Source organism: Zingiber officinale, chromosome 1A, assembly GCF_018446385.1.
Source record: "Zingiber officinale cultivar Zhangliang chromosome 1A, Zo_v1.1, whole genome shotgun sequence".
Lineage (NCBI taxonomy): Eukaryota > Viridiplantae > Streptophyta > Magnoliopsida > Zingiberales > Zingiberaceae > Zingiber > Zingiber officinale.
In genome coordinates, this window is record NC_055987.1 from 176,363,165 (window position 1) to 176,388,562 (window position 25,398).

Consider the following 25,398-nt stretch of genomic DNA (forward strand, 5'->3'; position numbering starts at 1 on the left):
CAAATTTCACATTTTTTCTTATCATTTATAGCATGCTTAGGGATCATGTCAAGATTCATCATCCTTTTTACGGTATTAAAATTGACATGTCCTAATCTGTCATGTCACATATCATAAGACTCAATGTTATATGAACAACCAATATTAGAAGTTTTATTTAAAGTAGCATTTTCTACATTGAGTTTAAATAAACCTTCATTAAGGTAACCTTTTCCAATAAAGGTTCCTAAATGTAATATTACAACTTTATTACATTTGAAGTTCAACTCATAACTAGCACGAACTAACTTTGATCCGCTAATCAAATTCCGACGGACCGCTGGAACATGATACACCTCATGCAGTGACAGGACTTTTCCAGAGGTGAACCTCAGGTCAACTTGTCCTATCCCAAACACCCTGACTGCAGAATGGTTCTCCATGGTCACGGAAGTACCTTCAATTACCTGATAAGTAAGGAAGGCAGATCGATCAGCACAACAGTGTACATTAGCACCTGTATCAACTAACCATTCATTAAGTTGATAGATCAAGTTTAGTTAGGGTTTGAAGGTAACAAACCTATCGCTGGTGTCGTCACTAGCAGTCACGACATTTACTTGTGCCTTAGTGTTGGACGTATTGCTTTGGTTCTTGTCCTTTCGCTTAGGGCAGAATTTGGCATAATGTCCAACCTGTCCACATGCCCAGCAAGGCTTAGGTTTAGTTCAAGTTTTCTTTTGAACCTTTGGGTTGGGTTTCATCTTGTTCTTCATTTTCTGATTTTTGAATTTCTTCTTGTCAGATGAGACTACTACATTTGCCTTTGGAATAAAATCCATAGGCATTCTTGTATCATCATTTTTATGTTGCTTCCGATGTTCTTCTTCGATATTTAAGGCAATCATCAAATCTTCTAGAGAGATTTTACCTCTCCGATGTTTAAGCGTCATGCCAAAATCTTCCCAACTCGGAGGCAATTTTTCGATGATAGATAAGACCTGAAATTTTTCAGGTAATGGCATATCTCCTTCAGCAAGACCATGAATTTGAACTTGGAATTCATGTGTCTGCTCAACCACAGATTTGCCTTCAACTATTTTGAAGTTCAGGAATTTTGCCACAGTATACTTTTCTAAACCAGAATCTTCGGAGTTATATTTTTTATCCAAAGATTTCCACGGCTCTTTAGCTGAAGAGGTTAAGCAGTATACATCAAATAGTGCGTCTGAGAGGGCAGACAGGATTCTCCTATGGCAGAGATAATCCCTTTGCTTAAACCTCTCTAAGGCAGCACTACGGGCAGGTTCCTCTTCAGTAGGTGAAGGAGGGTCTGTTTCTATAACGGAGAATAGCCCTAGGGTAGTAAGCCAAAATTTCATCCGTTGTTGCCAACGTCTGAAGTTTTGCCTGTAAAATTTCTCAGGTCTAGCACTAGCCTCATCAGATCCTATTACCCTATCATTCATCATGTCTATTGATACAAGCAATAGATTCTCTAAGAATATTGTAAATAAAGCAATAAAAGTAGTATTATATTTGCACAAGCATGCAATAGACTGATAAATAAAGGAGTCGGGTTTAGAATATAGTTATCCGGTTGAAGCGTCGGCACGCCGACTGTCCTTAGAGAATTTATTGCCGCCTCTCGGTGCAAAGGCTCCCCGGCAAAAACTCCCCCAAGATCCGACAACCGCTCGTCTCGTCCGTAGGTGCTCTCCAAAACGGACGCGACACTCGGACCCAATCTCAGATCGCCGAATGACTAAGCCTCAGGACAAGAAAGCAGCGAAAAACTGACGAGAAGAAAGACAAAATCGTGTAGAATGTATCGCACAGAGAAGGGAGAAAGAAGGAGAGAGCTCGAGGCTTGAGTGAATAATAGAGGCGTTGCTGCTCCCCTTTTATTCACTCCGAGAAGGTACGAAGCACTGCTTCGCTAGCGAGGAAACGCGTCTCAGTGTCGCGTTGCGTCCGCGTCCCTTCCCCTCACGCCCTCACGCACGGAACAAAAACCAAACTCTGGTTTGGTTCAGACCGAACCGGAACCGAAACTGGTTTGGTTCAGACTGAACCAAACCAGCAAAAACAGACCGGGCCGCCCGTGAGCGTAAGGCCCACGGGCTGGGGATTTGCACCCCCCTGCGCGCGATAATCGCGTACGTGACACCCGGTTTATGGATTTCCGGCTCGAACCCCCCAAATCCACTCGATTTGGGCTTGGCCCGCGCATGCGTGTAGGTCCCCTTATCATTGCTAAGTAAGGATGAAAGGACTTCCTATATAAGCCCTTCCAAGCTTTTCCAATTAGCAATGTGGAACTAAGAACACTAAAAAAATGCTTTGAATTTTAAAACAAAATTCAACAGAAATCACAAGAACCAAGCAAACTATAGAAATAAATTATTGCATCCTTTAATAAAAAAGTACATTTTGATAAATATCAATTTTAAAATGTGCTTTTTATTTGACAAAATGATCCTTTTAAAATATGATTAGGTTCCAACATTGTTAGCTAAAGAGTTGAAGGCTAACATTTTCACATGAGTAAATGGCTACAATCTTCACATGAGTAAGTAGGAAAGCTAATTGCATTTTGATGTTTATTTTTTTCATCTTATAAACTGTAATTTCATTATTTTATTTTAGCCCTTACTTATCTCAAACTAGCTTTGGGGTTTACTTTAGTCTCAAACAAATCTTTATGTGACTAAACTAATTGTGGCAAATTAATGAAAATTACTAATAACTAGAAGCCTTAGATTGTCAAAATGGTGAAAATTTTAACTGCTAAATACATTGAAAAAAAATATTATATATATATAGTTTTGTTAAAATGCGGACTTCTGCGTGCGGACTCATCCGCGACCTATAGATTTTGGTTTTTTTTTTTTTTTTATATTTTTGATTTTTTTTTTACCTTCCTCGTTCTCCTCTCTCTCATCGCCGTGTGCATGTGCCAGCCTCGCCGCTGGCCGGCCGGGCACCACCCACCGGTCACCCCGCCTCCTCGCCTCCGGCCGCCCACCACCCGCCGACCACCCGCCGGCAGCCAGAATCCCAGCCGAAATCCGGCCGCGATTGCGGTCGCTAGCGTGGTGGCCAAATCGCGGCCAGATTTCTGCTAGATTCTGGTTGAAATCCGGCCGGGAATCGGATGGAGTCTGGCAGCGACCGGATTCCGGCCGCGATGGCGCCGGATTCCGGCCGCGATCACGCCATCGTCATCGCGACCGCACCTGCCTCCGTCCGGATTCCGGCGCAATCACGGCCGGAATCCGGATGCGACCGCGCTGGAATCCAGTCGCCTGCCCAACACTGTCGGAATTGCATGTATCGCGGCTGGAATAGAGATGTGGCCGGAATCCATGCCGCGATCCCCGACGAGTTCACCCCATGGGCTATAGTATGGGTGGGTCCAAGCGGCCGGAGGCCGCCGGCGGTGGGCAGATGGCCGGAGGCAGGGCGAGTGGCGGGCGCGTGACGTGAGCTGCTTCTCGACGAAACGCGCCGAGAACGAACGAAGCAGGAGGAGAAAAAAAATAAAGAAGAAAGAGAAAATTTTTTATAAAAATTTAATAAAAAAATGACATGGCATTAAGTATGTAGCAATCCATGAATAATGGTCCATAGCATATCATTTATATATATATGTCATGAGTCATATACAAATGGATTACTTTAACATGTTAAAGAACTAACTCAACTCTTGCCACCTCATATGCTTGGTCATTATCATCTTCATTGTTTCTTCGCCATGGTCCCCTTCACCATACTCATTTTCGTCGTCTTCTTCCTTGTTTGTATTCATTGCCTCTTTACCTTCTTGTTTCTTAACTTCATTGTGAACATCTAGGTGCTTGGCCTTCACAACGACCTTCTTGTTGCCTATTTTGATTTAGGACCTTCCTTAGCCTTCTCTTACTGCTCTCACACATCGTCAATTGGGTCAACAGTTGTGCAGACAATAGAAACAAGGTTTTCACTTTGCAACCATTTCTCTTTTCATAGTCAATTATTCTTTGAAGATTTTAATCTTTAATGCACCTTCTTATTGCCCATTGATCTTAATTTTCTCGTCCCCTCGAGACGGTGAGGTGATTGAGACATAAGGTGTTACCATATAAAGTTTTAATGTCACGCCCCGAGAGTAAGGTTGTCTGACGAAAATCGAACAACATCTTCCTTGTAACAATGACAATTGAACCCTGAATACATAGCCACAAATATAATAAACAGTGCACAAGGCTGAAACAAAACACTGCACAAGACAATAATCATACCAACATAAAATATGTACACAAGAAAATGTTTGTATGCACGCATGTTTAACAAAAACCATACACTCAGAAATAAACAAGTAAAGCAACTATATGAAAACCAACCCCTGGCAAATTTCAAATACTAGAAAGCCAAAGTGCCCCCACGACAACATAAAAATGAATATGAGACATCTCAGACGATATGGGACCGATAGCCAGAATCTTTGAGTGACAAAACTTTATTTTCTACCTGAAACATAAGCAAGCAAAAGGGTAGTGAGTACAAAATACTCAGTGGATATATCTTTCTTGCTCTTTATTAGGTCTATGGTATTTTGTGCATGATTGTTTGATGTTATTATTATGATAATATGCCTAGCTCACCTTGAATCTATGTTTGGTTGATTCATACTTGTTTCATACTTATCCTGTTTGCTCTTTTGTGTTATCTATGAGATATCTAAGTAGTTTAATTGTGGTTATATTGATGATTTGTACTCGTATGATACCTTTAGACAGTGATATAACTAGTAGTATGTACCCTAATACATGGTGATGTCTTTTCTTATACTTATTGGTTGGACGTACTTGTAGACTTCGACTGCCCACAAAACCATCCGGTAGCGTGTTTGTCCACGGTCCGTAGCTAGATAGCTACATGCCTTGTTTGTCCACGAGATCATCTGTATGTCTAAACTCAGCACGTCCGAGTATGTCTTCCTCCATGTCTTGGTCACCTACACTAATGATTAATAGTCATTCATAATTTATCTTTTCTATATTAGTCTAGAGATAAATTGACAGATGTGTTATGGATAAATGAATCACTTTTACCGCATTACATTGATCGTAATTTTCTTTCTAACTTTTATAATAATAAATATTATAAGCCTAAGGATGGATAGTGCTTTGCGGCGAGATGCCCCCTTGGAATGGTCACATAGATCATATTGAGAGATTTTTAGATGATGTTTGGTTAAATGATGGAAATGACTATGGGTATGAGTTTAATAGTTAGGTGGAATGAAAATGGGAATGAGAATGGAAATCAAACCCACCTAGTTATTTGAATTTTGTTGATTCCCATAAATCTAGAAATCATTCTCAAATTGTTATTTCCAAACCCACAATCTAAATATTATCTTTTAATATCATTCCATTCCCTTATTCCTAAATCCATCAACCAAAGGATAATTTTTTAAATTAATTTTTACAAGAGTTTTATTTGAATTAATTTTTTTAACATAATACATGCTAGAGGATAATTATTAAGGAGGTATAATTCATCGTAAACATTTATGAGCTTATTATCAAAATATTCCCCCCAAAAAAAGTTTAATAACAATATTTCATTAAAATGAAACGTGGTAAATATTGCAAATAGACGCAATGAATACAAACGGAAAATGATGAAATTGCAAGGAAGGAAAGAGCGTCGCCGTCGTCCCCACCACTCCATGTGCATATGCTCTTCCTCTCTGTCTCCACCCGTTCCTGCTTCTTCCCCCCCCCCCCCCCCCCCCCTTTTCCCGTTCTTTTTCTTTCCACCAGTGGGCAAATTTTATTATTTTCCTTTTTCGGGCTATGAGCAATCCTGACGGAGGCGGCGGCGGCGCACTCGAGGGGCAGAAGTCGCCGCGGCCGCCAGGACCACCCGGCAATGGCGCGCTGGCCGTCAGGAAGCCTCCGTCTAAGGACCGTCACAGCAAGGTGGATGGTCGCGGCCGCCGCATCCGCATGCCCATCATCTGCGCCGCCCGCGTCTTCCAGCTCACTCGCGAGCTCGGCCACAAGTCCGACGGCCAGACCATCGAGTGGCTCCTCCGTCAGGCCGAACCCTCCATCATCGCCGCCACAGGCACCGGCATCAGTCCGGCCAGCTTCTCCACCGCCTCCTCCTCCTCCTCGTCCCTCCGCTCGCCCTCCTCCTCTTCCCTCGCCCCACTCTCCCTCCCTTCCCCCTCCTCCTCCCTCGCCGGCGCTCACATCCTCTCCCACTCCCTCGCCCCTGCGCCTTTCATCCTCGGCAAACCCCTCCGCGCGGACACCGACAAAGACGTCGCCGTCACGACTGCCACCGCCGGCTTCTGGGCCGTGCCGGCCAGACAGGACCTCGGGCAAGTGTGGAATTTCGCGACTCCAGAGATGGCCCCGGTGGCGCTCAGCGCCCGGTTCGACGGGCAGCCGATTGGGGAGGCATCGGCCGCGCGCGTGGGGAACTACCTTCCTCTGTCCGGGCACCTCAATCTGCTGGCCTCGCTGTCGGGCGCACCCGACGCCGCCACCGCGGGGGCGGCGGCGACGGACGACGATGCACGCTAGGGGCTTGTCAGAAAGCCTTGGTAGTTCGTTCGCGGTTGCAGTAGTCCGTCTTCAATGCCTTTGTTTTACGGGATTGGTACCTGAAATTGAGATTCTGCATAATTCTCCCTCCATCGAGAAGCCTCAAAATTACTTGCATTCTTCGTATTGGCAACCACAAGGAGGAGAGGAAGAATGATCAACGGTGCTATCGTCGTCTCTCTCTCAAGGCTGAGGATTGAGGAAAGGGAACAGTCAGTTTCCTCTTACACACACTTAAAGATCATTAAGTGAGTCTGCGTTGTCATTCTGTCAGTTCCCTATTCCCGGAGCTCCCTTCTGTATGCCTAGTCGTATTTCTTGTGTTTACCGACTTGACAATAATGGTGGTGTTGGTGTCTCAATCCTAATAAAAGTGTAGGTGTTTTTAATTCTCCAATTCTCCTGTTTCTGTGGATATTAATCCAATCCCTGTGATTTCCCGTTGCTAACCGGCTCAACATCATCAATAGTTCGACTATTATGATACGGGTTGTAAGAAAATCGAACTCTCATTGTATTGTATTGTATGATTCCCCCGCTTTGCCGTTTGTCATTCTACCGGGTCTCGGAGGGCGATCTGCGCCATTCCTGTTGCTTATAGTTGGATGAGGATCATTATTTAACTATATCAATATTATATTCCAATCATAGAGTTTGGAGAAACGTACGCATTCTCCAGCACAACCGTGTGACTTCCAAAAAGATGGCACCTACCGCCTCTTGCAACGAACAATGGGATATAGGGAATCTTGCTCTAAAAGCCATTTTTCTCAACTTATCACATTGTGACTCAAACTGGGCAAGTTGTCCATTGACTCAGTGCATCTTGTTAGATATTTTTTTTTTTAATTATGCTCGGAGGATTTCCTTTGTCCTTCAAAATTAAGAAATAGATGATTGTCTTAACAGAAATCACTTGGAGTCGACTGCTCACAACCAATGCACTTTTCATCGAGGCACTTAGGGAAGATGATTTTCTACTCTGTACTAGGCAAGTTGGGCATCATTAATGTGTATGATCTAACTTGAGGGAAAATATTATACATTGAACAAGATTAAGTATTGTGTAAATATTTCACTTTTAGCATGTAGGATCGAATTATACGTTAGAGAGATGAATAACATTATGAATTTTAAAAATGAGCAGACACTAAATAAAATAGTTGAATCAATCAGAATAATACAATGGAAATAAAAATTATTTAAACTGGTTCAATCAACTAAAATAAGGCAATATAAGCATACAATAGATTTATCTTATAGTTTAAAAATGTAAACAGTTGATCAATCAAAGCAGAAGTATAACACTTAGTAGTTATAAAACATGATTCTTATTTCTAAATTTTTCCTAAGTGGTGAAACCTTATAGAAAAAGAATCTAAAAAGTTTAAGCACAATAAAATAAATAAGACAACACTTAAACAAATGAAGATGTTACTCTACGAGTTATCGATCAGAAATAAAGTACGTGTTACAGTATATCGCAGCATAGATGGCGAAAGAGTACTTAGAACATGAGAACAAAAGAGAATTCTGAGTAGATGAGTGATTTTTAAGTTCTACCTCGAAGCTCCTTTTATAGCACTCCTCCGTTCGCCTGTATTAATGCTGACGTGGCTACAACGTTTATACATTAGATAACTTTAACGAGGCTCTCAGATAAACTGGACACCCTCCGATCGTTTGGAGAGCGGTCAAACTTCATCTTGACTTGACTTGCTCATATTGCTGATAACGTTATCTCTCGGTCACCTTGAAGTTACTTCAGTCACTCGTATCCTCTGATCGTCCGAACCTAATACGGTCACTTAGACCTTTCGAAATTCCTTTATTGAGAATTATCACCAACCAATCGCCCCCAGACTCCATCAGGTTTCTTGGAACCGTCAAACATGTTTCCCTATAGTGGTTATATGTAATGAATAAGATACAGAATGTAAAGTTTCTCGCACTTATGTTGAATCTAGATATTCAACCTCCAGGTGACTCATTTAGACTCTATTGCCAAGCCACAGCTCCTAGCTACTTCTACTTGGACTTATTTGTCAAGCTTTCAGCTCCTAACTGACTCCACCTGAACTTAATTCACCTACCACCCAGTTAGAAATTTTTCTGTCAAGCCTTAATCACTTGGACTTGATTCACCTAGCCTCCAGCTAGGACTTTTTGCTTGGTCTCAACCAAACTTAGTTCATATCTGATTCCCCATAAGGGCTTCAATTGTCCAGCTTCACTCACTAAGACTCAGTCACTGCCTTGTACTTAACCAAGGCTTTAACACGTGTTAAGCAACGTGCACTTGCACACTTGACATCAATTTGTTTGATCACAATAAATCTAATTTTAACCTTAGTAATATATCAAAACTCTAGGTTAAATGTGCAAGTACCCCAGGGTAGTTTTGATGTGGTCAATCAAGTTCAGTTAGGCCTTGTTGTATTTGATCCTTATGTCTAAGTGTGCAGGAGTTTAAAAACACAAGAAGTTGAGTGAAGGACGCAACTAGCAAGAAGGATGACACGAGAAAGAAGCTGACGGGTTTAGTGCATCCAAGGGATGAGATGCTGCGGAAGAGTACACCTGTGGACGAGAAAGACATGTGCGGCGTTCGAGGGAGGAGAAGCCAAGAAGGAAGTCTGCTCGAGGAGAAGGTTGGAGTTGGGTTCGGGTGAGCTCAACTCTAGTGAACTATGCAAAGAGATTAACTTTGAGCGTAGTTGCCCTGTGGAAGGCGCCTTCCATGGCTAGAAGGCCCCTCCGATGAACAGTGCGAAGGCACCTTCCAGCCTATTGAAGGTGCTTTCCCTAGCTATTAGCCGTAGATAAAATTTTATCTTCAGAAATAAGATTTACCATGCTGGAGGTGCCTTCCACCCTATTGAAGGCGCCTTCTAGTTTCAGATAGAATTTTTCAGGGGCTATAAAAAGACCCCCTGGAGTTAGGAATAATACAATAACTTGAACAATAAGTATTGTACACTTTCCTAGTCTTTCTTTTGAGCTATCAACTTTTGTAAGAGGTTTCTCCGCCTACAACAAAGGAGAATTCTAGTGGAGCTTTCTTCAACGCCTTGGATTAACAACCACCTAAGTTGTAACCAAATAAATAGAATTGTCCTCTTACTTTCTTTTATTTAGTTGTTCAATTAATTCATTATTATTATTGTTCTAGTATAATCTAATCAAAATATCGAGAAAGGAGTTTATTTTTTTATAGGCAATTCACCACCCTCTTGTCGGCTCTACTGCATCAATAATTGGTATCAGAGCCAGAATGCCTCAGAAAGACTAACCGCCGGCTGAAACATCGAGACGATGGCTAGACTAAGCATCTACTTGCCAAAGTTCGAGGGAGAATTTGTGCTATGGAAAAAACACATGGAGATATTTTTTTTTAAAACTGATTTTGAAGTTTTATTAATAATTAAATATGATTTTTGTTGGAGTGTATACTGAAAGTCTAAGCTTTTGTAAACATTTATTTTGAATAAAGAATCACATTTGGTCAAATTATCTACATTTGTTTGTAGTTGTTCAATTAATTTATATTGTAGATAACATAGTATGTGGTGTCACATGCAGAAGATGATGTTATCAGTACCTTATAAATTATAAACAGTAGCTCACGACCAAAATGGAAAGGAACAAACCATTAGAAGGTCGTAGTGTAATTAGGTATTAGTTTATCTTGACTATATAATTACACTAGTACACTCAGAGTGTATTGAGTAGGACCATTTGAGGTCGTTTCTTTTATACTGACTTTATAAAGAAACAAAGACTTCGGTTATTATGGAAGTGTGTGCTCTTAATCCTAATATAATAACAAGCACATATATTTGATATTTATTTCTTTAATTTATCAATGGGTGAGATTTAGTTCGATGAATCAATAAACCCGATAAGTTGAGAAATGATATCACTTATAGTGTGTGTTGTTGATTATAGAAGGAAACTGTGTCCTAGAGATACTAGATTAATAATATCCCCAAGAGGAGCTCATAAGGATTGTCATGTTAAACCCTGCAGGTGGACTTAGTCCGACATGACGATAAGGTTGAGTGGTACTACTCTTGGACTAAAATATTAATTAAATGAGTTGTCAGTAACTCACTTAATTAGTGGATATTCGATATCTTAAACACAGGGAGACTAACACACTCATAATAAGAAGGAGCCCAAAAATGTAATTTGGGATTGGTGCGGTAGTTCAATAATAGTTCTCTAGTGGAATGAATTATCATCGATAAAATTAAGTTGTGTGTTCGGGACGAACACGGGATGCTTAATTTTATCGGGAGACCAAAACCAATTCCTCCTCTCGGTCCCTATCGTAGCCTCTTATTTATAGAGTACTATACCCACCTATACCCACCTTCTATACCCACCTAAAGGGGGTCGGCCAAGCTAGCTTGGAATCAAGCTAGGGCCGGCCTAAGCATGGTTTAGCGTGGCCGGCCCTAGCTTGAACCCAAGCTAGAGGGGCCGGCCATAATTAAATTAAAAAGAATTTTAATTTTAATTTTTATTATGTGGAAGATATAATTTATTAAAGAGAATTAAAATTAAAATATCTCTCTTAAAAAGGATCTACAAAAGATTAAAGAAAAAGATTAAATCTCTTTCCTTATTTGTAGATTGGAGAAATATTTTATTTTCTCTTTAAAAATTATTCACATGTTGAAAAATTAAAATTATAGAAATTTCTTTTTATTAACTATGAAGGGATTATTGAAGAGAAATTTTATTTATAAAATTTCTGGAAACAAATTAGGAAGTTTTAATTTGTTGATTGAAACTTGTCTAATTTGCTTCTCTTTGATGTGGCCGGCCAAGACATGTTGTTTTAAGAAATTTTGTTTAATTTTTCTTAATTAATTCATGTCAAGGAAATTTAAGGAAATTTTATTGTAATTAAATTTCCTAAATTACCAAGGCCAAGGAATATAAAAGAAGGGGAGGGGGGTGCCTTCATGAGGGACAACTTCTATTATTTCTCTCCCTTTTTTCCTTGGTGTTGTGGCCGGCCAACCTCTTTTCTTCTCTTCCTCTTTGTGGTGGCCGAATCATCCCTATTGCTTGGAGATCTTGTGGAGGCCGGATACTACTTGGAGAAGAAGAAGAAGAAGGAGAGAAAGCTTGCATCCCTTGAAGCTTGGTTGGTGATTTGTTCTTCATCCTTGGTAAAGCTTCCTTGTTGTGGCCGAACCTAGCTAGGAGGAGAAGAAGGTGGTTGGTGGTTTCTCATCTCAGAAGATCGTTGCCCACACAACGTCCGAGGTTAGAAGAGGAATACGGTAGAAGATCAAGAGGTCTTTCTAGAAGGTATAACTAGTAATTTTTCCTTTCCGCATCATACTAGTAATTTATGGAAATAATACCAAATACAAGAGGCTTACGATTCTAGTATTTCGAATATGTTTTTCGATGTTGTGTTCTTTTATTTTATTTTTCCTTGTGATTTGATTGTTCTTTTCGGTTAACCTAAAGTTATTTTAGGAAATTAAATATTAGCTTTCCATAAAAGGTTTTGTCTAGTCGGTGGTGGTTGCTCCCATATCCAAGAAGGTCGTGTGCCTCGCCACGTCAGTACTGGGAACCAATTATGGAAATTAATATTTAATGGAATTAATAACTTAAGGTGATTTGGGTCGAACGTGTTAAGTTCCGCAGGAGACCCAAGTCAAAACCTAAAAGAACGATGATCCTGTCCGAACCAAGAGTCAGCGGACGCTGGGCACGTGGCGCTCTCTGCTGGATCCTCGAGTGCTCCGGCGAACCTGCAACAAAACCGAGCCGGGAGGGGTGCCCCGGCGACGGTCCTCCGACGCTCAAGTCAGGTAAGTGGTGGAGAGAGTGGCTGCCAAATTTGTATTATGCGTACCTTTGGCGAAGTAATAACCTCTTTATATAGGACGGAGAAGGAACTGATGCACGCCCACCGAGGTGCGTACGTGTCAGCAACCCATACCACGGTATGCACTTGTCAGAGAGCTTACCTGACACCATGCTGCCACAGTCCGAGCATGTTCTTTGATGGGACGACAGGACCACCCGTTGTCAGACTAGAAGTATGGCACAGCCATACGACTTGACGGCTGTCAGAAGATGTCCCCGTCTTTTACCCACCGTCTGACTGGGGTGCCCGGCCCGCCGGGCGGGCGATGATCGTCGTCCGGACGGCCTTGATTCTTTGCGCCGTCCGGGCGGCACCTCCTTCCGCTCGGTCATTACGCACTGCTTTATTTGAGCGTCGGACCCCTGGTCCCTACCAGGGTGTCTTTTACTATCAGATTTCCCTTTCTTCTGAGTCCGGTCGGCTCGCCCTTTTCCGGCGAGCCACTGGACCCTTTGACCTCCCCTTAGCGTTGACTCCTTATGGGGTTCCGGATTTTTACCGCCGGATCACTTGCCTTCCTCTCGAGTCTAGTCGAAGGAGGCAAAGTCCGACTGACTGGACTGCCGATCTGTCGAACAATGATCATTGCCTTAGGCCGCTCGGCCAGGCATAAAGATGCTCATCCGTGCGGCGATATCTGTCTGTCCGGCGATACTTTGTCCATGCCTTGTATTTTCTGGGAATCGATGTCCGTTGTTCTCCCACACTACCCATCACGTGCTCTGCGCACGGTAAGGGGAGCTCATTAAATGCGGCTAGTAACCGGCTGACACGTGGCGACCGTGCATTTGTCAGAGTATGGCGGTTGCGTCACTTCCGATGGGACAGCCGCCGTTTGAAACGGACGATCCGATGACAACCTCGATATCGACGACCTGGATCGAACGGTGGAGATCGTTTCCGGGCGGCAATATAAGACCCTTGACTTCGTTTCCGCCGCATTTCGTCTTCTTCGTTTCCAGACTCCCGTCATTCCCCCTCTCGCCGGCGACTTTGTTCTCAGACTTTCCGACGATCACACAGCTTCTTCCGGTCATCTTTCCCGCCTGTAAGAGCCTTTTTCTCACTTCAGACGCATTCTTCTTTCTGTTAATCATCCTTTTCAGCCGGTTTTCTTCCATTGCTTGAACCATCCTCTTCTATCCCGCATTCTGGCCTTTCGATCATGACCAGTACCTCGCAGTCAACCAGCGGTGCTCCGGGTCTTTGGTACTCGAACATGGAAAGTCGGTTCGACGAGAAAGACGCCATGCGCCTCACTCGAGCATATGACCTACCGACCGACCACGAAATAGTGTTAGCCACGCCTTCCGATCAGCCTAACGATCCTCCGCCCGGCACTGTTGTCTTCTTCAGGGATCAATTCCTGGCCGGACTACGTTTTCCTCCTCACAAGTTTTTCTTAGAAGTTTTTCTTAAAAGGCACCCTGGTAGGGACCAGGGGTCCGACGCTCAAATAAAGCAGTGCGTAATGACCGAGCGGAAGGAGGTGCCGCCCGGACGGTGCAAAGAATCAAGGCCGTCCGGACGACGATCATCGCCCGCCCGGCGGGCCGGGCACCCCAGTCAGACGGTGGGTAAAAGACGGGGACATCTTCTGACAGCCGTCAAGTCGTATGGCTGTGCCATACTTCTAGTCTGACAACGGGTGGTCCTGCCGTCCCATCAAAGAACATGCTCGGACTGTGGCAGCATGGTGTCAGGTAAGCTCTCTGACAAGTGCATACCGTGGTATGGGTTGCTGACACGTACGCACCTCGGTGGGCGTGCATCAGTTCCTTCTCCGTCCTATATAAAGAGGTTATTACTTCGCCAAAGGTACGCATAATACAAATTTGGCAGCCACTTTCTCCACCACTTACCTGACTTGAGCGTCGGAGGACCGTCGCCGGGGCACCCCTCCCGGCTCAGTTTTGTTGCAGGTTCGCCGAAGCACTCGAGGATCCAGCAGAGAGTGCCACGTGCCCAGCATCCGCTGACTCTTGGTTCGGACAGGATCAAATTGGCGCCGTCTGTTGGAACGCTCCTGCATTCGAACAAGAACAATGGACGAGGCTGGACGACAACACACGGTGGCGCTTTCAACAGAAGAACTCGACGCTCTGGTCGAGATGAGGGCCGCAAAAAAAGCAAAAAGCATCAGCCGAGCGGCTGAGCAACAAGCAACATCTGCGTCGGTGGCCGAGCGGAAGCACCTCGGCACGACTCATTCCAGTGATTTCGCATCCAAGCCATACGAGCAGAAGAGATAGGGATCTTCCTCGGATGAAATGCCAAGGCGGGATGATAGGAAGGGAAAGATCCCGGACTCCTCCCGAGCGGATCAATCGCCAATTTTCGGAAGCTATCCTACGAGACCCTCTGCCGAAGCACTACGTGCCTCCGACGATCGGCGAATACAATGGAACAACAGACCGGATGATCATCCGGGTAAGTTCGATAACACGCTCCATCAGTACACAGATGGAGTAAAGTGTAGAGTCTTCCTTACCACCCTCTCGGGATCGGCTCAACGGTGGTTTCGGAGGTTGTCGGACGGATCCATCACAAGCTTCAAGGAATTCCGAACGGCCTTCCTCCACCACTTCGCCAGTAGTCGGCGTTATCAAAAGACAAGTGTCAGCTTATTCGCCATCAAGCAAGAGCCGAGAGAATCGCTTCGAGGTTATATTCAGCGATTCAACCAAGTGGCGATGGATATCCCCACGGCCACATCGGAGACGTTGATGAATGCCTTCATGCAAGGCCTTGTGGATGGGGACTTCTTCCGGTCGCTCATCCGAAGGCCGCCCCGAGATTATGATCACATGCTACATCGGGCCAACGAATATATAAATGTGGAAGAAGCGCAAGCCGCTAGGAAAAAGGAAACTCCAGCCGAGCGCGCACCTGTTCATGCCGAGCGGAAACAGCACGCCGCTCAGCAGCCACCCAGGGGACCGAGGGCCGAAGCAATTCGATCCCCTCACGCCAGATCGCACGTACAAGAAGTGGCTGTCGCTCGGCCCAAGCCAAAGAAGAGGTGGACCCCTATGTTCTGCACCTTCCACCAGACGGATACGCACAACACGAGGGATTGCCGAAGCCTTCCCTTGGTGTCCAATCCTGTTCCCAGGAAAGCCGGACGACGGTCGCCTCCCATCGACAGGAGACGTAGGACTCATGAAGCTGACCGGACCCGCACCGAGGGGCGACATCAGCAGACACCCGATCGGCACCGATCTCCGAGGCAGGAGAATCGCCGGGCGTCCAGAGAACGGTCACGACCGTCCGCTCGGGAGGAGGAAAATAGGAGCAATACTTCTCGGGGCGAGATCAACGTTATTGCTGGTGGGCCGACCGGAGGAGACTCCAACCGAGCCGGCAAGGCGTGCGCCCGACGCGGTCGGCTGTGGCCAAGAGCGGGCAAGTGGACCGAAATCACTTTCGGACCGGGGACTTAGAAGGAGTAGAAGTGCCCCACGCCTTGCTCATTAAAGCGGTAATAGCAAATTACACCATTCACCGCATATTTGTTGACACAAGGGAGCTCGGTTAACATCATATTCAAGAAGGCGTTCGATCACTGCAAATTGATCGAGCTGCTGCCCATGATGACCTCGCTCTATGGGTTTACGGGCAACGAAGTTCAGCCGGACGGACAAATGACCTCGCTGGGAGAAGAGCCGCTCGGGAGGACCAGGACAATAAACTTCGTGGTGGTCGACTCTCCTCATCCTACAACGTCATTTTGGGACGGCGCTCGGCGAATTCCGGGCGGTTGTCTCAACCTTCCACCGAAGATAAAGTTCCCGTGGAGGACAAAGTAGGAGAAGTGCGGGGAGCTAGTAGCTCGGCGGTGCTATATAGAGATGATCCGAGCGAAGCTCTGCTCGGAAGGCGCCCCGAATTGAGGTACACGCCATAACCGAGAAACCTCCCGCTTTAATTTATGATGAAAAGGAGGAAGTCCAGATCCATCGACCCGATCGGAAGCCCGACTTTTATCGCCTCGATGCGGGGAAGAGCGAAGGAGAAGCGATTCAATGCCTCCAACGAAATCATGATGTCTTCGTCAGTCGACACATGAGTTACGGAATTTCGCCAAGCCTAGCGCAGCATGGATTGCATGTCCGACCGGACCTCGGCGATGAAGGAGAAAAGGACTTCAGCGAGCGAATGCCATTATCCCGGAGGTGGAAAAACTTCAAGGCCGGCCACATACGCGAGGTTCAGTTTCCGAGTTCTCAAGCCGAGCGGCAAGTGGAGGGTCTGCATCGACTTTCGAGATTTAAACAAGGCATGCCCCAAGGATTTTTATCCTCTGCCCCGGATAGATCAGCTGGTGGACTCTACGGCCGGCTGCGAATTAATTTGCATGCTTGACGCCTACCAAGGATATCATCAAGTGCCGCTCGCCCGGGAAGATCAAGAAAAAGTAAGCTTCGTAACGGCCGACGGCACATATTGCTACAATGTGATGCCGTTCGGATTGAAGAATGCCGGGGCCACCTATCAACGCTTGATGAACAAGGTGTTCAAGGAGCAGATCGGGCGGAATCTGGAAGTTTATGTGGACGACATTCTTATCAAATCCGTCCGAGCGGCCGATCTTTTCAAGGATATGGAAGAAACCTTCCGAACGCTGCGCAAATATGGAGTCAAGCTAAATCCCCAAAAGTGCCTGTTCGGAGCCAAAGGAGGGCGTTTCTTGGGATACATAGTGACCGAGCGGGGAATCGAAGCAAATCCCAGCAAGGTTAAAGCACTGCAAGACATGCTGCCCCCAAGAAATACAAGAGAAGTGCAAAGGTTGACCGGTCGGATAACTGCTTTATCCAGATTCATCTCCAGAACCGCCGACCGGAGCCTGCCATTCTTCAGGATCCTGCGCAAGGCCACTAAGTTCCAGTGGGATGAAGAATGTGACCGAGCATTTGAAGAATTGAAGACATATCTTAATTCTCTGCCAGTGTTAGCCAAGCCGGTCGGGGGTGAGTCACTTTATATGTATCTGTCGTCAACTGAGCATGCTGTAGGCTCAGCACTTGTGAGGGCGAACGGCGAAGAACAGCCGGTGTATTTTCTAAGCCACATTTTAAAAGATGCTGAATCTCGTTACACTGGGCTCGAGAAGTTGGCCTTTGCTTTGGTTCTAGCCGCTCGGCGCCTGCGACCGTATTTCTTGGCTCACACCATTATTGTCCGGACGAACAGTCCACTCGGAAGAGTGCTGTTGAATCCAGAAGCGTCCGGACGGCTTATCAAGTGGACGACAGAATTAAGTGAATTTGACATCCAATATCAGCCCCGCTCAGCGATTAAAGCCCAATCCTTGGCTGATTTTGTGACCGAAGTGCAAAGGCTAGAGCCGGAAGCTACGTGGAAAATATATGTGGATGGATCCTCCACTCGGCTCGGGAGTGGGATCGGAATATTCCTACTCTCACCTCAGGAAGAAAAGATGCACCTATCCGTCCGGCTAGATTACAAAGCTACTAACAATGAAGCAGAGTATGAGGCCCTCATAGCCGGATTGCAGGCAGCACGGCATGTGGGAGCAGGTCGGGTGATACTCTATTCTGATTCACAGTTGGCCGCTCAGCAACTTTCCGGCACCTTTGAAATCAACTGTGTTCGGCTCAAACTCTACGCTGAGGCCTTTGAAAAACTCAAAGCTACTTTCCGAGAGGTGCTTATTCAGAAGATCCCACGAACGGAGAACCAGGCGGCTGATGAGTTAGCCAAACTCGCGAGCTCAATAACGCCGGTCGCCATTCAGCAACCAATTGAAAAAACGCTGCTGGTGGCGCATGTCGACCGGATGCAAGGCCTCGCGTTTCCAAGTGATTGGAGGACACCTATTATAGAATTCCTCCGTTCGGGCACCACACCATCCGATGAATATGCAGCCCGGCTCCTCAGAAGAAGAGCCGGTCGGTTTACACTCATCGGAGATCAGCTTTACAAGAAAGCTTTCTCGCGCCCTTTGCTGAAATGTGTAAGCTCGGAGGACTCAGCTTACATCCTCCAGGAAGTACATCAAGGGTCATGCGGGGGTCATCCGGGCGGGCGCTCATTGGCCAAGAAGATCCTCTTGGCCGGATACTTTTGGCCAACTTTACAAACAGATGCCGCTCGGACAGTATCTACATGCCTTTCATGCCAGAAGTATCACAACTTCTCCCACCGACCGGCAGAGGAGATGAAGGCATCAACCATCTCATGTCAGTTCGATCAATGGGGAATGGATATTGTGGGTCCATTTCCGATGGCGACCGGGCAGAGGAAATTTTTACTAGTGGCGGTGGACTATTTCTCCAAGTGGGTGGAGGCCGAGCCGCTGGCAAAGATCACTGAACAAATTGTTAAAAAAATTCATTTGGCAACACATCATTTGTCGGTTCGGCATCCCTCACCGACTAGTGTCCGACAACGGGTGGCAGTTCACAGGGAAGATGTTAGAGGATTGGTGCAAAAGCTACGGCATTGAGCAACATTTCACGTCCGTGGCCTATCCTCAGAGCAACGGTCAAGCTGAAGTCGCCAACCGGGAAATTCTTCGTATTCTGCGCGCTCGGCTCGACCATTTGGGAGGGAGTTGGCCGGATGAAGTGCCGAGCGTCTTGTGGGCCATCCGAACGACGCCAAAAGAAGGGACGGGAGTCACCCCGTTCCATTTGGTATATGGCGGTGAGGCTGTCATACCGGTCGAAGTCGGCGTTGAGTCAGCCCGGATCCAGAGCTATGATGATGACAACGCCGAACGACGAAACATGGAGCTGGACTTGGTAGAAGAGGAGAGGGCAAAGGCGTCCGTTCGGCTGATGGCATATCGTCAGCGGATGAAGCAAAACTACAACCGGCGCGTAATTCCCAGATCGTTCCAAGTCGGCGATCTTGTCTGGAAGAAAGTCAAGCCGGTCGGCGACGTCGGCAAGCTTGAAGCTCCATGGGCAGGCCCTTTCAAAATCATCGAAAAGCTCCGCTCGGGCACGTATTATCTGGAGGACGAGGACGGACGGCAGCTAGATAGGCCATGGAGCGCGAACCACCTCCAGCCTTACCGGGCGGGGTGAAAGGTGTATCACTGTAAATCACCCTGTGTATTTCATTTTTCGACTAAATACTTGAAATGCAGAGGTGAAAAGCCAAAAGAGCGAATATAAGGCATTATCATCGTGACCCGAAGGCCCCCGAGCCGATCAGCCGGGAGGTTTATATCCGAGCCGGGAGCTCGAACCCGAAGGCCCCCGAGCCGATCAGCCGGGAGGTTTATATCCGAGTCGGGAGCTCGAACCCGAAGGCCCCCGAGCCGATCAGCCGGGAGGTTTATATCCGAGCCGGGAGCTCGAACCCGAAGACCCCAGGCCGTTCGGCCGGGCTGCGTATAGAATATAGGCAGCGTTCGTTATTGCCTGGAGCGAAGGCCTGAGCCGCTCGGCCAGGTACATTTTAGCCGAGACTACCTCGGGGAGGATTATTTACGAGCCAAGCGCTCGATGTGAAGGCCTGAGCCGGTCAGCCGGGTATATGGTTTTCCGAGCCAAGCGCTCGACAACGAAGGCCCCGAGCCGCTCGGCCAGAGGTATACGGATCAAATTGGCGCCAAGCGCTCTAAAAACGGAAGCCCCGCACCGACGAGCCCCGTCGTTAAAAATCGAGAGCCGCGCCGACCGGCTATAAATATCCGCGCCGTCGAGCTCCGACGATAAATATCGAGAGACGAGCCGGCGTCTATAAATAATCCGAGCGGACAAACCGACGAGCCCCGTCGTTAAAAATCGAGAGCCGCGCCGGCTATAAATATCCGCGCCGTCGAGCTCCGACGATAAATATCGAGAGACGAGCCGGCGTCTATAAATAATCCGAGCGGACAAACCGACGAGCCCCGTCGTTAAAAATCGAGAGCCGCGCCGACCGGCTATAAATATCCGCGCCGTCGAGCTCCGACGATAAATATCGAGAGACGAGCCGGCGTCTATAAATAATCCGAGCGGACGAACCGACGAGCCCCGTCGTTAAAAATCGAGAGCCGCGCCGACCGGCTATAAATATCCGCGCCGTCGAGCTCCGACGATAAATATCGAGAGACGAGCCGGCGTCTATAAATAATCCGAGCGGACGAACCGACGAGCCCCGTCGTTAAAAATCGAGAGCCGCGCCGACCGGCTATAAATATCCGATCCGTCGAGCTCCGACGATAAATATCGAGAGACACTTAAAGTTGGGACGAGGGAAAAATTTCTTGCTAAAATAGAAAGGAGCAGAAGATTATCTAATATGCAAGCCGAAAAAGTCATTACATAGATAAGCGGGGCCGAACGGCGGGAATTCAAAAAAGTTTACAGAAACGCTCCTCACACATCGAAATCAAAAAGAGCGTCGGGGATGGCGTCCATCACGCTCGCCAGATCCTCGGGGGGGATAGTCAGCTCGGCAGACAGGTGACCTTTGGTCTTCAGATAGCCCACCGCCGCCTTGATGGCCTCCTCGAACGTGAGGGATATCTTGTCGGTAAACTTCTCTCCGAAGCCTTCCGAGCGGAGGAACGCCTTCCTCACTTCGTCCGAGCGGGCCGACTCCCCCTCTTGATACTCCTTGAGCGCGGCATGGGCAGCGTCGCTAGCAGCTTGGAGATCCTTCAAGTCTCCATCGAATCTTTGGAGATCAGCCGAGCGGCTCTCTTTTTCGGTGGCCAGCAGAGCATCCAGGTCCTTGATGCGTTGCTCCAGCCCCCGGATCTCCACCTTCATGTGGTCCATATCGTTGATGGCCTGTTGCTTCGAGTGGTCGCCGTCTGGATCTCCTTGTCTCGCTGCTTAATCATTGTTTCAAGCCGAACGACCTTGCTCGCCAGATCAGAGGCTCGTTTCCGTTCGGCATCTAGCGATTTCTTGGCCTTCTCCAGAGCGGCCGTCGACTGCCTGGCGTCCCCCGCTGTTTTTTGCTTCTTCAGTTCCTCCTCCAGCTCGGCCAATCGATCGCTAATGGCGATCTGCTCCACCCAGTTCTGCTAGCAAACACGAACAGGGTAAAAACTTCAAATAAGAGAGAGAAGAGGGGGAAGGGCTATACCCCGGTGGCTGATTGAAGGTTGCTGTCGCCGAGCTGCCCGGGAGTCAACTTAGCTATCCGACTCCGAGCATCTATCCAAGCTTGTGCGAGAGGGCCCGTTAGGGTGATCATCTGCTCAGGAAACACCGGCCGATCGGCGGTAGCCATGTACGCCTCTGAGGGGAGGCGCAGAACGGTTTTAATTAAATTCTGGCCGCTCGGCCCGCTCTGAGATGGCCCGCCAGCAGAAGAGGTGGGTAGCTCGCCTAAACGCTTGAGACGTCGTCGAGTCCTCGAAGGGCTGGACGGCGACACTTCCAAGCTGGCCCTCGGAGAAGCCTGAGGGGTCGGGGTACTCTCGAGAGAAACTGTTCCGGACAGCACCGGAGGCAGGTGCAGATTCCGGTCGCCGGCGTTTCCGAGCGCGCAGCGGCACATCATCGGCCGAACGGCCCTCCACTTCAGCTTCACTCGCAGGTTCTATATTGCCCGTGGCCTCATCAGGAGGGGCAGGGGCGTCCGGGGCTTCTGGGACCGTTGGCGTCCCCTCACCTTCTTCGCCGGCCGGATCAGCCGGAGCAATGCCCCGTTCGGCGGCCTCCTGGCTCGTCACCGCCTCAATCCGAGCGGCCTTCAGTTTGAGCTTCTCGGTGGCTCTGGCCCGCCACATGACCTCAGCTGCAGAAGCAGAGAATAAATCAGTTAGAACAAAATAAAGGGGAAGATAGGGAAGCTTACTCATGCTACAAGGCAGATCGGCTGGTGTAGAAGACAAGCCGAATATATGCATTACTCCTGGGAGAAGCATCTTGTCAATGTGGTAGCGCTGACCGACTAGCTGTTCGGCTGCATGGAGATAGTCTGCGTCACCTCTAAACTTGCCGAGCTCCGGTTGCGCAGGCATAGCCGTCTGCCACTTGGTGCGGAAAGTGGGCCGCTCGGGAAAGCGTATATAGAAAAAATGCTCCTTCCAGTGTTTGTTGGAGCTCGGCATATTATCGAAAAGGACGAAGCCTATCCTAGATTGGAAAACAAAGGTGCCCCACTCGGCTTGCTTGGGATAGTAGAAGTAGTGGAAGATTTTTGGGGTTAAGGGAATGCCGTTCAGTTTGAACAAAACTACCACTCCGCTCAGCAACCTAATAGAATTAGGAACTACTTGGCCGAGCGGAATGCGGAAATAGTTGCAAACTTCTAAGAAAAACTTGTGAGGAGGAAAACGTAGTCCGGCCAGGAATTGATCCCTGAAGAAGACAACAGTGCCGGGCGGAGGATCGTTAGGCCGATCGGAAGGCGTGGCTAACACTATTTCGTGGTCGGTCGGTAGGTCATATGCTCGAGTGAGGCGCATGGCGTCTTCCTCGTCGAACCGACTTTCCATGTTCGAGTACCAAAGACCCGGAGCACCGCTGGTTGACTGCGAGGTACTGGTCATGATCGAAAGGCCAGAATGCGGGATAGAAGAGGATGGTTCAAGCAATGGAAGAAAACCGGCTGAAAAGGATGATTAACAGAAAGAAGAATGCGTCTGAAGCGAGAAAAAGGCTCTTACAAGCGGGAAAGATGACCGGAAGAAGCCGTGTGATCGTCGGAAAGTCTGAGAACAAAGTCGCCGGCGAGAGGGGGAATGACGGGAGTCTGGAAACGAAGAAGACGAAATGCGGCGGAAACGAGGTCTTATATCGCCGCCCGGAAACGATCTCCACCGTTCGATCCAGGTTGTCGATATCGAGGTTGTCATCGGATCGTCCGTTTCAAACGGCGGCTGTCCCATCGGAAGTGACGCAACCGCCATACTCTGACAATGCACGGTCGCCACGTGTCAGCCGGTTACTAGCCGCATTTAATGAGCTCCCCTTACCGTGCGCAGAGCACGTGATGGGTAGTGTGGGAGAACAACGAACATCGATTCCCAGAAAATACAAGGCATGGACAAAGTATCGCCGGACAGACAGATATCGCCGCACGGATGAGCATCTTTATGCCTGGCCGAGCGGCCTAAGGCAATGATCATTGTTCGACAGATCGGCAGTCCAGTCAGTCGGACTTTGCCTCCTTCGACTAGACTCGAGAAGAAGGCAAGTGATCCGGCGGTAAAAATCCGGAACCCCATAAGGAGTCAACGCTAAGGGGAGGTCAAAGGGTCCAGTGGCTCGCCGGAAAAGGGCGAGCCGACCGGACTCAGAAGAAAGGGAAATCTGATAGTAAAAGGCACCCTGGTAGGGACCAGGGGTCCGACGCTCAAATAAAGCAGTGCGTAATGACCGAGCGGAAGGAGGTGCCGCCCGGACGGCGCAAAGAATCAAGGCCGTCCGGACGACGATCATCGCCCGCCCGGCGGGCCGGGCACCCTAGTCAGACGGTGGGTAAAAGACGGGGACATCTTCTGACAGCCGTCAAGTCGTATGGCTGTGCCATACTTCTAGTCTGACAACGGGTGGTCCTGCCGTCCCATCAAAGAACATGCTCGGACTGTGGCAGCATGGTGTCAGGTAAGCTCTCTGACAAGTGCATACCGTGGTATGGGTTGCTGACACGTACGCACCTCGGTGGGCGTGCATCAGTTCCTTCTCCGTCCTATATAAAGAGGTTATTACTTCGCCAAAGGTACGCATAATACAAATTTGGCAGCCACTCTCTCCACCACTTACCTGACTTGAGCGTCGGAGGACCGTCGCCGGGGCACCCCTCCCGGCTCGGTTTTGTTGCAGGTTCGCCGGAGCACTCGAGGATCCAGCAGAGAGCGCCACGTGCCCAGCGTCCGCTAACTCTTGGTTCGAACAGGATCAAACGAATAGATTAAGTTTTCGATCAAACGTGTTAAGTTCCGCAGGCGATCCAAAATTTAATTTAAAAGAACACATGGTAGCTAGGAAAAGGTTCAGACCTTTGTACAAAATTTTTGTACAGTGGAACCTCTAGGTTTTTCGAGTAGCAACCAACAGTTTTGAAGCTCCAAAAGATCAAAAAGATGAACAAGAAGAAGAGTACCTTTGGACAAAGAAAGAGCAAGCGGACTTTGTGGTGAATGGGCGAGCTGAATTCTACCTACTAAGTTTACTGCCACCTCAAGAAATCAGTAGGATCGGCGCCTACGCATCAGTAAAGGAAATTTGGGAAAAGTTCCTGGAGCTATACGAAGGAACGTCTGAAGTAAAACTCGCTAGACGGGATCTTCTCCAGAACCAACTTACAAACCTCCAACTAAAAGAAGGAGAATCAGTAGCGCAACTGCACGCTAAACTGAAGGAGCTGATCATCGAACTCATGAATTTCAAAAAAAAAGGTAACAAATCGAGATTCTCTAAGGTATGCATTAAATGTTTTTCCAAGGACACCCGAATGGTCCTCAATTGTCGACTCTTATTATATTTCTAAAGATCTAGAGTTAGGCACATTGGAAAGTTTATTTTCCACTTTATAACTTCATGAATCTAGATGTGTAGAATTAAAGGAGCCAAATTAGACAATTGCCCTAAAGACAAGAATAGAAGATCTAGACTCCAAAGCGTCAATCGATGAAGATGAAGTAGCATTATTGGGAAAAAATTTAGTAAGTTTATTAAATCTAATAAAGTAAATAAGTCACAGGCGAAAAAGTACTTTCAGAGCAAAAGAAAGGTACAATGCTACAACTGCCAAGGAGAAGGGCACATTAAGGACGATTGCCCCTAATTGAAGAAGAAGGAGAAGGAAAAGGACAAAAGATCAATAAGATCGAAGTACAAGAATCTGAAGGCAACATAGAATGAATCATCGTCCTCTGAATCCGAGATCAAGGCCTATACTGGACTAGCCCTGATGGCAAACCACCAGAGAGATGTTGAAAGTTTCTCAGAGATGAGTATCGACAAAGTGGGAGGATCTTTTGAAGAAAGT

At 47.3% G+C, this 25,398-nt stretch overlaps 1 protein-coding gene across 1 annotated transcript; it reads left to right on the forward strand.

Annotated features, from left to right (window-relative positions):
• Positions 1-5,770: 5,770 nt before the first annotated feature.
• Positions 5,771-6,973, forward strand: LOC122012631 (transcription factor TCP7-like). Its single transcript, XM_042569237.1, has one exon. It carries the CDS (start codon positions 5,826-5,828, stop codon positions 6,561-6,563), a length of 738 nt encoding a protein of 245 aa, XP_042425171.1. The 5' UTR covers positions 5,771-5,825; the 3' UTR covers positions 6,564-6,973.
• The last annotated feature ends 18,425 nt before the right edge of the window (positions 6,974-25,398 follow it).

Excerpts from the sequence above, each read along its gene's own strand:
- LOC122012631 (XM_042569237.1), top strand. The coding sequence starts at position 5,826 with ATGAGCAATCCTGACGGAGGCGGCGGCGGCGCACTCGAGGGGCAGAAG.